The sequence below is a fragment of the Nyctibius grandis genome, chromosome 5 (assembly GCF_013368605.1).
Source record: "Nyctibius grandis isolate bNycGra1 chromosome 5, bNycGra1.pri, whole genome shotgun sequence".
Taxonomy (NCBI): Eukaryota; Metazoa; Chordata; class Aves; order Nyctibiiformes; family Nyctibiidae; genus Nyctibius; species Nyctibius grandis.
This window is the reverse complement of record NC_090662.1, coordinates 73,844,315-73,856,336: the sequence shown is the minus strand read 5'-3', so window position 1 is coordinate 73,856,336 and position 12,022 is coordinate 73,844,315. Positions and strand designations below refer to the sequence as shown.

Genomic DNA, 12,022 nt, shown 5'->3' with positions numbered 1-12,022 from the left:
GGAGAACGCCATGGGAGACCGTATCAAAGGCTTTGCTGAAGTCCAAGTATACTACATCCACAGCCTTTCCCTCATCCACTAAGCGGGTCACCTGGTCATAAAAAGAGATCAGGTTGTTTAGGCAGGACCTGCCTTTCCTAAACCCGTGCTGACTGGGCCTGATCCCCTGATTGTCCTTCATGTGCTGTGTAATCGCACTCAAGATGATCTGTTCCATGACCTTGCTGGGCACCGAGGTCAGGCTGACAGGCCTGTAGTTCCCAGGATCCTCCTTCTGGCCCTTCTTATGGATAGGCATCACATTGGCCAGTCTCCAGTCATCTGTGAGCTCCCCGGTTAGCCAGGACTGGTAATAAATAATGGAGAGTGGCTTAGCAAGCTGCAATGAGAGAAAGTAATGAGGTCACACAGGCATGATGTACCCTTGCTAAATCCATGCGGACGCTTCCTATTCACGTTCTTGTGCCCAGAAATGTGTTCCAAGAGGACTCACCTCATGATTTTCCCCAGGTGCAAAAGTGAGGCTGACCAGCCTGTAGATCTCCAAACTCTTTTTAGCCTTTTCTGAAGATGGGTGCAACATTTCCTCTTTCCGGGGTGCTTCATCTTCCTACTTATTTGAATAATGAAGTCTGGAGGACACACACTAGTAAATGGCTATTTATTTATTTATTTATTTGGGGATTGCTACTTCTCAAGCACTTGTCAAATGTTCAAAACTTCCCTCTTCTGTAGCTTTCCAAGGATTTAGTATTTTCACATACTAAGAAATAAGCATTCCCACACACCATTTTCTCTCTTGTCAGTGGCATATAGGAATTGCCACAATGGTTATTTAAAAGTGTCAGTGGTCCTCAGAGAAGTGACATGTGTTTTGCCCATGAAGGTATGGGAGTTATTAAATTAGGTCAGCAAAACCAACCCTTGATGCTGGATTTCTTGGGGATTTTTCCAGGTTTCTCTGGGCTGCGTCTGACTGGAGGGGACACCGACTGCTCAGGACACCTGAAAGTAAAGCAAGAAGAAACCTGGGCTACTGTCTGTTTTTCACACATTGATTTCAAAACTGCCTCTGTTATATGTAACGAATTAGAGTGTGGCCAGGCTGTGGATATCTTGACAGCAACTCACTTTGGAGACAGACATGAACTGATCTGGCAAGAAGAGTTTCACTGTGTGGGGAATGAGACTCACCTTGCACACTGTCCCAGGATGTGGCATGGTAGTAAGACATGCTCTCATGATGCCACTGTTGTATGTTCAGGTGAGACTTTGGACTGATGGATGTAATTTACATGTGTTCTATATGTCCTCCTGTCAACCCACAGTTCAGAGCCTCTGTATATTTCTGTGGTCCTCAGGGTTCTTGGGTGCTTCCCCTATCACGCCTTGAGCCATCCAGGGAAGGCCAGGAAGAGTAGCTCCACAATCTCTCATTCAGTCTACTGAGAGCCTGCATTTAACATGGGCTGTTCTAACCACTTCACTTCTGCACCAGGGATGTGGATCTCAAACGGGATGTAATTTGTTTTCACAGAATCACACAGAATCACAGAATGTTAGGGATTGGAAGGGACCTCGAAAGATCATCTAGTCCAATCCCCCTACCGGAGCAGGATTACCTAGATCATATCACACAGGAACGCATACAGGCGGGTTTTGAATGTCTCCAGAGAAGGAGACTCCACAACCCCTCTGGGCAGTGTGTTCCAGTGTTCAGTTACCCTCATTGTAAAGAAGTTTTTCCTCATATTTAAGTGGAACCTCCTGTGTTCCAGCTTGCACCCATTGCCCCTTGTCCTGTCAAGGGATGCCACGGAGAAGAGCCTCGGTCCATCCTCATGACACTTGTCCTTTACATATTTATAAACATTAATGAGGTCACCCCTCAGTCTCCTCTTCTCCAAGCTAAAGAGACCCAGCTCCCTCAGCCTCTCCTCATAAGGGAGATGTTCCGCCCCCTTAATCATCTTCGTGGCTCTGCGCTGGACTCTCTCTAGCAGTTCCCTGTCCTTCTTGAACTGAGGGGCCCAGAACTGGACACAATATTCCAGATGCGGCCTCACCAGGGCAGAGTAGAGGGGGAGGAGAACCTTTCTTGACCTACTAACCTCACCCCTTCTAATACACCCCAGGATGCCATTGGCCTTCTTGGCCACAAGGGCACATTGCTGGCTCATGGTCATCCTGCTGTCCACTAGGACCCCCAGGTCCCTTTCCCCTACGCTGCTCTCCAACAGGTCTGCCCCCAACTTGTACTGGTACATGGGGTTGTTCTTGCCCAGATGCAGGACTCTAAACTTGCTCTTGTTATATTTCATTAAATTTCTCCCCACCCAACTCTCCAGCCTGTCCAGGTCTCTTTGAATGGCAGTAGAGGTATGCACTCAATATTGCTGAGAATTCCTTCCATGTCTTTCTCATATACATAAAAGGAGAGATGGCCAGAGCAGACAAGCAGGAACATGGAGAAATTAATTTATTTTCTGTGCTGCCAGTGTGTGTGCTAATCCCTGGCACTTCAGTTCATTATAAAACTGGGAGAGGTACCATACCTCCAAAAGGTCAAAGGAGGCACAAGTTACAAATTTAATTTATTTAAAAGAAACAGTTGTCAGAGGCCTGGATGACTTTAGTTGTGACTGTCAGGTAACATTATTTAAGAACTCCATAGGGTCATGGCTGCTGGGGGCTCTAAATACAGCTAACTTATTGCCACCCACTACAAAAGTGATGATTAGACCTAGCAAACATAACTTTTTTTCCTGGGGGCACAAATCAAAAGGGGTAAACTGAACATGGGACAGGGCTGCTGGCAACACCCTGTCACAAAAAGCCTGGAAAGGACTGCAGTGCATGTCCATTTCCCAGTCAAAGGGCTGCAGCCTGTTTCAAGACGGCCTTGGACACTGGCCCACTGGCCATGGTGACCTCGAGTGCTGGCTGGGGAGCTGTGGCAGCCAAATGGCCCAGTTAAGGTATCAGTAACTGACAGGTCTTGGCTCCTGCCTCCACCATGCGACAGTCACTGCTCAGAGAAGAAATCCAGGTCTCCTTAGGGGAAATAGATGCAAGGACCAGGCAAAGGTAAGAAGGAACAGTGTGAGAAGATAGAGGGACTGCCAGTAAGACACCACAGTCCTACCCATGCTGCACTTAAATTATTGTGAATATACTGATGGGCATGTCCTGTTGTGTTCAGAGCCTTATGCTGTGGCATGGATGAAAGTTGAGAATTGCACACTGCATTTGCTGCTGACCAGGTAACATGAGATAAATAATCAACTACTGAGAGAGTGCTATTAGTAGCTCTGAGTTTCTCACACGCTCCAAATGCAAGGCAATGCTGGAACTGCCTCTGCAAGAAAAGATGTTGCAAGGTAGCAGCAGTATTGTGGGGGGAGGAGAGAGCAGAGGAGGAGAGACTGAACTTAAAGAATCAAAAGTCAGGTAGTGCAGGCTACAACATGGACAATAAAGACTTTTATTTTCAGAGCTGGCTTATGAGCATCCTGGTCTAACATGCTTCCCAGTAACCTGAGACATAGTGAGTGCTAGTTGCTTGCAGCTAGTTCCTTGCAGCTAGATCTCTCTTACAATTTTCACTGCAATAGCACAAAAAAAAAAGAAGTAACTGCTAAGTTCCTTTATTCTTCCTGCAGGCTATGGTGGGTACAGGCTGGCAAATGGCAGTACCACATGTTCAGGGAGAGTAGAGCTTCTTCATGGAGGCACATGGGGAACCCTGTGTGACTACCTGTGGGATTTACCAGCTGCCAATACCCTCTGCCAGCAGCTGGACTGTGGAGTTGCCCTGCTGATACCAAGTGGACAGTCCTTCGGGAAAGGAAATGGATCTGTGTGGAATGGCACATTCAGCTGCAAGAATAGCTCACGCCTGAGAGACTGTCCTGTGACTGTGCTAGGTCATGATGAATGCCCTGCTGGAAAAGACGCTCGTGTGGTATGTTCAGGTGAGCAGTGGAAAGGTCTAAGAGGAAAACTGAAAGCCTCCTTCTCTGAGGAAAAATATGGACCCAAAATCCAGAGGATGTCTGTGTAGTCAAGGTCCCTCTTTTGTCTGCTGCTACAGGCATTTCCGGGATTTGAGGCTGCACTTCACCTGTACCACAAGGCTGCTCTCTGTGAAATGCTTCTAGTGTCAGGGAACAGCAAGAACAGGGCTGCTCCACAAGGTAGGATGAGCTGGGGGCAGAGGGTGAGGACAACAATGGCAGTGTCCTTATCCATCAAGGCACAATCCAAGGGATCTGCACAGAGGACAGAGGAAGGTCTATGAACAGTCCCAGACAAGGCAAAGAAATCAAGCAGATGTAGGGTCCAATTGGAGAGTACAGTCAGGAGTAGCAGGAGACAAGACTGGAGACAGTTACACCAGTCACAGACTGAAAGCCTGGTACAGGTTTAAGTGAGGCCTTGGACCAGTAGCCCAAGGATGTATAGCTGGAGGTCCTAGGTGAGGCTGGGCAGAACAATTAAGGTCTATTGGCTCACCCAGAGCCCTGAAACCTAGTGCCCTGTGTTTAAAAATTGCAAAGGGGACCAGATCCTGATTTCTAGTCATTCTTCTCAGTAAAATAGGGTGGACTGAAGTCTAGTTATGAGTATGGAAGTTCCAGTGGCCCAGTGAAGTAATTTTTACTACTGAATGCTAAGGAAAACTCATTCCTATTTCCCAGTCACTTTCAGGTCATGCCCATGAGCAGTTACAAACATGACATCTCAGTACTCACTTTCTCTTATATTCAGGGTGCCCTGGGGTCAGGTTGGTGAATGGTACCACATGCTCTGGCAGAGTGGAGATCCGCCATGGAGACAAGTGGGGAAGACTCTGCCGCTCCCACTGGAATTTGAAAGCTGCCAGTGTTCTCTGTCATCAGCTGAACTGTGGCTATGCAAAGTCAATCCAGACAGGAGACCTTTTTGTGAACGGGAATGGTCCTGTATGGAGAGATGCTTTTCACTGTGAAGGGACAGAGTCCTGCCTGTGGGATTGTGCTCAAGTGACTTTGGGCAATCCAACCTGTTCAGCCAGAGAAGCAGCCACAGTTATTTGCTCAGGTAAGTCAGGAGCGGCCTTTTATGGGTAGTGCAACTTCAGACCAAACCAACATTGGTGATCTCACTCTGCCAAGTAAGTATGGTATGTCAGCCTGTCTTTAATGCTCTTTCCTTTCCCCCACCCCTCCAACCTTGATCTCAGCATAAAAATGTCATTTAGTGGAGGGATTCACATTGTTTAGGTGTGCTTGACTCCTCACAGGATCTAGTCTTTGAGCTGGGGAAGCCTTTCTCACTTCCCATTGCAGACCCTTGTGCGCACGAAAGCAAACAGAACTTTAACAGGCTGTCTCCTTAACCAGTGGTGAGAATTATGTTTTTACCAACATAGAAATTTGTCTTCCATCTCTCTCCTGCATGTTAGTTCTACTGCAGTAAGAGCAGTAGATGTTATTCAACACATTCTCCAACTCTCTTGAGCCCAGGTCTTGCTGAATCACTCAGACTCTCAGGTGGTGAGAGCCGCTGTGATGGGCGAGTTGAGATGTCTCTCCATGGCATGTGGAGCAGAGTCCTGGATGATGACTGGGACATTAAGGATGCTCATGTGGTATGCAGACAGCTCCAGTGTGGAACTGCTAAGAAAGCCTATTACCTTCCAAGGTCTGAGCGAGGCATGGGTCTTGTGGGCTTAAGAAGTGTCCAGTGTGCTGGAAATGAGACTCAGCTGATGCTCTGTGAGACCTCCCATTCTCAGACAGTGCCAACAGGAGTTGCTGAAGACATTGGTGTGATTTGCTCAGGTGAGTTACTACGAGAAAGGAACAGAATGCTTTCTGGGTTGCCTCTAGCCCACCTTGTGCTGTGGTCTCGCCAGATCGTAAATAGGCATGGCTTGTGATACCCACCTGCTTATATACTCTAAGAGACAAATGATAGTTAAGGAAGCAAGTGTAATTTACATAATGCTTTCTTCATCTGAATTTCTTAAATAATTTATCTCACAGAATCAAAAAGGAATAATAGAATACAGAAGTCATAAGAACACTAACTTGGCCATGACTGACGCACACTCAGACTGTCACTTGGGAATTAAATAGGTTTTATTTTGTGACATTTCTATATTTACAGATACTTGGAGCCTTTCTAAAGTAAACTAGAACTGTTTCTACTCTTCTCTTATTTTGTAACCCATCTGTAACAGAAACTGTCTCTGTCTCTGTCTAAGTAAATGAGTTTAGATAGAAAACAGCTGCTCAGGCTTTGTAAGATAAGGTGATCTCTGCTTATACTAAGTATGACCAGACACTCCTTGTTTGCAACATCTCACAGGAATTATTCAAACATTTACCTGATGCAGGAGTAGACCTTTCCCTTTATGTCATTTTAACATCACAGGAGTTCTGCCCAAGAAACCATAACAGAAGAAAGGGAATATAACAAGAACATGATGCCTTAAAAGTACTTTAAACATACAGCCACTATGCTGACCTGTGCATTATCATTATATTGCATGTTGATAGCTCGGTTTTCTTCCTGCAGGTAGCAGACAGATCAGGCTGGTGAACGGAACAAAGCGCTGTGCTGGCAGAGTAGAGCTTTATCATGATGGCATCTGGGGCACCATCTGCGATGATTACTGGGATCTATCAGATGCTAATGTTGTTTGCAAACAGCTGGGATGTGGACACGCCATCAAGGCATTTGTCTCTGCTCATTATGGTGAAGGCTCAGGACAGATCTGGCTGGATGATGTGAACTGCACTGGGGCTGAATCTGATATCTGGGCATGTCCCTCTAGGGCATGGGGCCAGCACAACTGCCAACACAAAGAGGATGTTGGAGTCCTCTGCTCAGGTGTGTGCAGACAATCCTTTTCTGAGCCTGTGGGTTGAAAGGGTAGGGTTACATGAAGGGGAAGCAGAGAATAGCTGAGACTTGCTTGGACAAACTCTTGCTCTGTCTTGACTAAAAGCATAGTTGGTCAGCACAACCCCTTGGTCCCACCAAGATGCAAAGGGCCTACAGAAGTCCTTATTTTGTGTTAACACACACACAATAGAAAAAAGTGTGTAGTGGGATGGGACATTTGGGGGATAAATTTGAGGGTTTCCATAAAGGTTTCCACAGCAAGGGGCTGTGGGTATTGCTTGTACAGGAGGAGGTCATCCACTGCTGTGTGCACGTTACTGTCAGTTACAGCTGGCTCTGAAAACAATGGAAACAACCCACTATGCGCCAAAGAATCAATTAAGCAAAGGAGCAGATGGTGGATCTACTCCTGCATATTCAAGACAGAGTGGCAGCTGCAAGAGAGAGGATAAGAAGCAAGGAGGAGCAGAAAAAACCCACAACCTCCTGTACTGCCACCCTCCCTGAAGGAATTGGGAGGGAAAACAAAGGAAGTTAGGACTAATGGAGTGTTTCCCTCAGTGTTTGTTTAATTGTTAGTGTGGGTTTTTTTCCTCATTGCCCAAAGCAATAATTAAGATTATGTTAAGTGCAAAAAATAAAATTAAGTTAAATTTCCCAAGTGAAAACTGTTTTGCACATGATAGCAGAGAGTAAATGTGGGAGACACTCCGGCAACACTTGTACCTGGCATGACCTGGGATTTTAATAAAGCCTTTGACACCATTTCCTACAGCATTCTGCTGGAGAAACTGACTGCTCATGGCTTGGATGGGCACACTCTTCGCTGGGTAAAAAAGCTGGCTAAATGGCTGGGCCCAAAGACTTGTGGTGAATGGAGTTAAATCCAATAGGCGGTAGGTCACAAGTGGTGTTCCCCAGGGCTCAGTATTGGGGCCAGTTCTGTTCAATATCTTTATCAATGACCTGGATGAGGGGATCGAGTGCACCCTCAGTAAGTTTGCAGACAACACCAAATTCGGTGGGAGTGTTGATCTGATTGAGGGTAGAAAGGCTCTGCAGACGGATCTGGACAGGCTGGATTGATGGGCTGAGGCCAATTGTATGAGGATCAACAAAGCTGAGTGTCGGACACTGCACTTGGGTCACAACAACCCCATGCAACGCTACAGGCGTGGGAAAGGGTGGCTGGAAAGATGCCTGGCAGAAAAGGACCTGGGGGGGTTGGTCAATAGCTGGCTGAATATGAGCCAGCAGTGTTCCCAGGTGGCCAAGAAGGCCAACAGCATCCCGGCTTGTATCAAAAACAGTGTGGCCAGCAGGACTAGGGAAGTGATCATCTCCCTGTAGTCGGCACTGGTGAGGCCGCGTCTTGAATACTGTGCTCAGTTTTGGGCCCCTCACTGCAAGAAAGACATTGAGGTGCTGGAGTGTGTCCAAAGTAGGGCAATGAAGCTGGTGAAGGGTCTAGAGCACAAGTCTTATGAGGAGCATCTGAGGGAACTGGGGTTGTTTAGTCTGGAGAAAAGGAGGCTCAGGGGAGCACTTATCACTCTCTACAACTACCTGAAAGGAGGTTGTAGTGAGGTGGGTGTCAGTCTCTTCTTCCAAGTAACAAGCGACAGGACAAGAGGAAATGGCCTCAAGTTGCACCAAGGGGGGATTAGATTGGATATTTGGAAAAATTTCTTCACTGATAGGGTTGTCAAGCATTGGAACAGGCTGCCCAGGGAAGTGGATGAGTCACCATCCCTGAAGGTATTTAAAAGATGTAGATGTGTAGATGTAGCTGTAGATGTGGTGCTTAAGGACATGGTTTAGTGGTGGAATAGGTAGTGCTAGGTTAACTGTTGGACTTGATGATCTTAAAGGTCTTTTCCAACCAAACCGATTCTATGATTCTATAATTCTAATTAAGGAGCCCTACAGAAAAGGGGATGCTGCTCCCCAGGCGGTGACCACTCAATAGGTCTTTACTCTGAGTGTAAATGAATAGAGAAATGTGGAAAAACTTACAGTCACTGCTCTGCAGTGGCTATGGCACTGCTGGGACACCAGAGCAGATGAGTGCAGCTGAAAGTTTGAGACAGTAGGACCTTGGGGATTTTGGGCATAAGCCACTTGTAAACAGTGTCCTGAACAATGTAGGAGGGCTTTGGGATCCGTTTATGGAGAGATATGTTATGTTGAGCAGTGCCTAATTGTGCTGATCCTAAAAACAAAATACTCATTTGAAAGGACTGGGAAGAAGGGGATAATCAACTGCAGTTTCCTGGACTGGTGGAGTGTGGTTACAGGCAAAGGGAAAGGGACCCTGAAAAGCTTGTGATCACTAATGCTAGGGCTTGAAATCTCCAATGGCTAGGCACAGTTATTAATGTTCCTCTGGTACCACTTGGTGGAATGCCCTGTTGATCAAGGAGTGACCTATGTATACCATTCTGGACTGAGGATGCCAGAAGAGTGCAAGCTAACCACATGGATGAGGATAGTACTGAGGATCCAGCAGTATGGTCAACCTCAGGAAAAACATGAAGAGAGAATGAGAATTCTGCATGTCCCCTTCCTACACACCGGGACTTTAGGACATATCTGAAAGAAAAGGGAGACAATATGAGAGACTGGGAGGAAAAGCCCTTCATAGACCTACCATTGTGAGCACAGGAGAGAGGTGAGAGCTTATTCAAAACATTCCCTTTTGCTACCCCCACTTCTGGACCACATACTGCTCTGACAACTGATTTGAACTTACTGCTCCCCTGGCCTGGCAGTGGATGAAGCTAATCAAATTTATTAAACTGTCCAGACAAGGCAGCCAGGCACCCTTGCCTCAACAATGCTGTGCCCTGGCAGATACCTAACGATAGCGGTGCTCAGTGCACCCTATTGTCATCTCTGTGTTGCAGTGATAAACAAATAGTTCTTGGAGTAACTGGAAGAGAAACATGCCCAGCTCTGGAAGAAGGGAATCTAAGCTTGAATGGATGGGTTTGGTACACCTTACTTGTTGCCACTGGCCTTACTGCCCCTGCCTTCCTTGGCATTGACTTTCTTGAGCACTGGAGATGGATGGATGGGACAGGAAGGCTTTGGGTTTTTTGGAATAGGCAGTGTGCCTTGCACGGGTGAGGACCAGCTATGGGACTCCCCAGAACTCTCTAATCACCCAAAGACTGCTGAATTTGCTTAAATAGACCCAAGTGTCGGTCCCTTGGCAATCCAAGTAATTTGCTGAAAGCAGTATCAAACTGATCAAGGGGCCACCGATGAAATCCCAAAACTAATTGTTTCCCTGGAAAACAAGGGGTGATCTTAAACACACAGTCACCTTACAACAGTCCTGTTTGACCTGTGTGGAGGTCTGCTGGAGAGCGATGGTTTACAATAGACTTCAGAGCTCTGAATGAAGTCACACCCCCATTAGCTGTTACAGTTCCAGACACATTGCAGCTCTTGTATAAGCTAGAAGCTAAAGAATACCAGACATATTGCAGCTCTTGTATGAGCTAGAAGCTAAAGAATACATCTGGTATTCTATAACTGATATTGCAAATCCTTTTTTTTCAATTCCACTGGTCAAAGAAGCAAGACTTCAGTACCTGGAGTGGTGTGCAGTACGCTTGGAAACAGCTGTCCCAAGGATTCTTGCTATCTGTCATGGCATCATCCACCAAAATTTAAAGCAACAGAATTCCAAAGAACTTTTCCTCTACCTTGGTAACGTATTGATTGGAGGAACAACTCCAGAAGTACTAAGTAAAGGGCTATAGAAAATCATTACCTCTCAGTGCTGGATTTGCCATTAAGCACTCCAAAGTAAAAAGGCTCCCTCAAGAAATACAGGTTTTAGGCATGTAAAATGGATGGAGATATATGCCAGCTGACCAAATTGCTTGGATAAGCACCATGGACCTCCACACAATAAACAAGAACCCAGGCCTTTTTGAGCATTACTGGATTTTGATGTATGCACATCTCTGGTTACAGCCAATTGACCAAACCCACGTATCAAGTGACTTGAAATAAGCTACATTTTGAGTGGGAAGAGGAACACCAGCAAGCTTTGGAGCTGATCAGCAGAAGATAGTCCATGCCATGGCATTAGGACCAATATGGGTAGGTAGCAATATAAAAAAAAAATGTTATATACACATGCAGGAAAGAAAAGCATCAAATTGAGTTTGTGGCAATGAGCATCTCAAGAGATGAGAGATGCTGTTGGAACTCTGGAGTCGGAGCCACAAAGTAGCAGAAAATAACTACTCGCCTCTAGAACAAGAAGTCCTTGCTGCATATGGAGAGGGTGTTTGAGTGACACTGAAGTGAATGCAGAGCAGTCACTGTGGTTATGCCCTAGACTAGTGTCCTGAATTTTAGGTTCAATGATTCAAAACTACTGAGGGAAGAGCAACCACAACTACATGGCAAAAATGGCTAGTGGCCCTTTGCCAGTCTGCACATACTGGTTCAAACTCTGGACCAGGATTAGTTGAATTTACTAAGTTGATGGCCAGCAAATCAATAGTATGAGGAAGACCAAACACCTTTGGCTGTCGAAGCCCTAGCATATGATGAACTAAGTACTGAAAATAAACAACAGAGTTTGTTCACTGATGGATCCTGTAACAGTACAGCAGGAAACAGGAGGTGGAAATCCTTGGAACCCCTCTACAGGAGAAGCTGCCATCTGGAGGGAGACATGAAGAAGTTTGAAAGGCCTTGAAACCAGCCTTGAAACATACTCAGGAGCATCAACAGACCCACATATACAGACTCCTGGATGGTGAATAATGTGGTAAGGAAATCACTTAAAGAATGAAATTGTGATAACTGGCAGCAGTGAGGAAAACCATTTTGAGCAGAAGTATGGAAAGTAGTACAATAGCTGCTTGAAGAAAGACCTCCTTAGTATGTTATGCTAATAATTCATATATCCCAAATTCAGAGGAACTCAAGAAGAGAAAAACAGCAACCAAGCTAACCAGCTGGCTCAACCTGTCAGTAGAGATTTGGGATGGGAGCATAAACGAAAACTATTTTTAAATAGATGAGCCTATGAAACTGCTGAGCATGCTGCAAGGGATCAAGGACAGAGAAGGCTGCTTAGGCTTGTCTTGGAAAGATATAA

At 46.0% G+C, this 12,022-nt stretch overlaps 1 protein-coding gene across 1 annotated transcript in view; it reads left to right on the top strand.

The window, feature by feature from the left end:
• LOC137664051 (antigen WC1.1-like) overlaps window positions 1–12,022 on the top strand; it is a gene marked incomplete at its 5' end in the record, with an annotated part of 31,298 nt that overhangs the window by 2,369 nt on the left and 16,907 nt on the right. Inside the window, 5 exon segments of the mRNA XM_068401775.1 lie at window positions 956–1,264; window positions 3,663–3,974; window positions 4,771–5,082; window positions 5,508–5,825; window positions 6,565–6,879. Of these exon segments, the coding sequence (XP_068257876.1) occupies window positions 956–1,264; window positions 3,663–3,974; window positions 4,771–5,082; window positions 5,508–5,825; window positions 6,565–6,879 (1,566 nt within the window).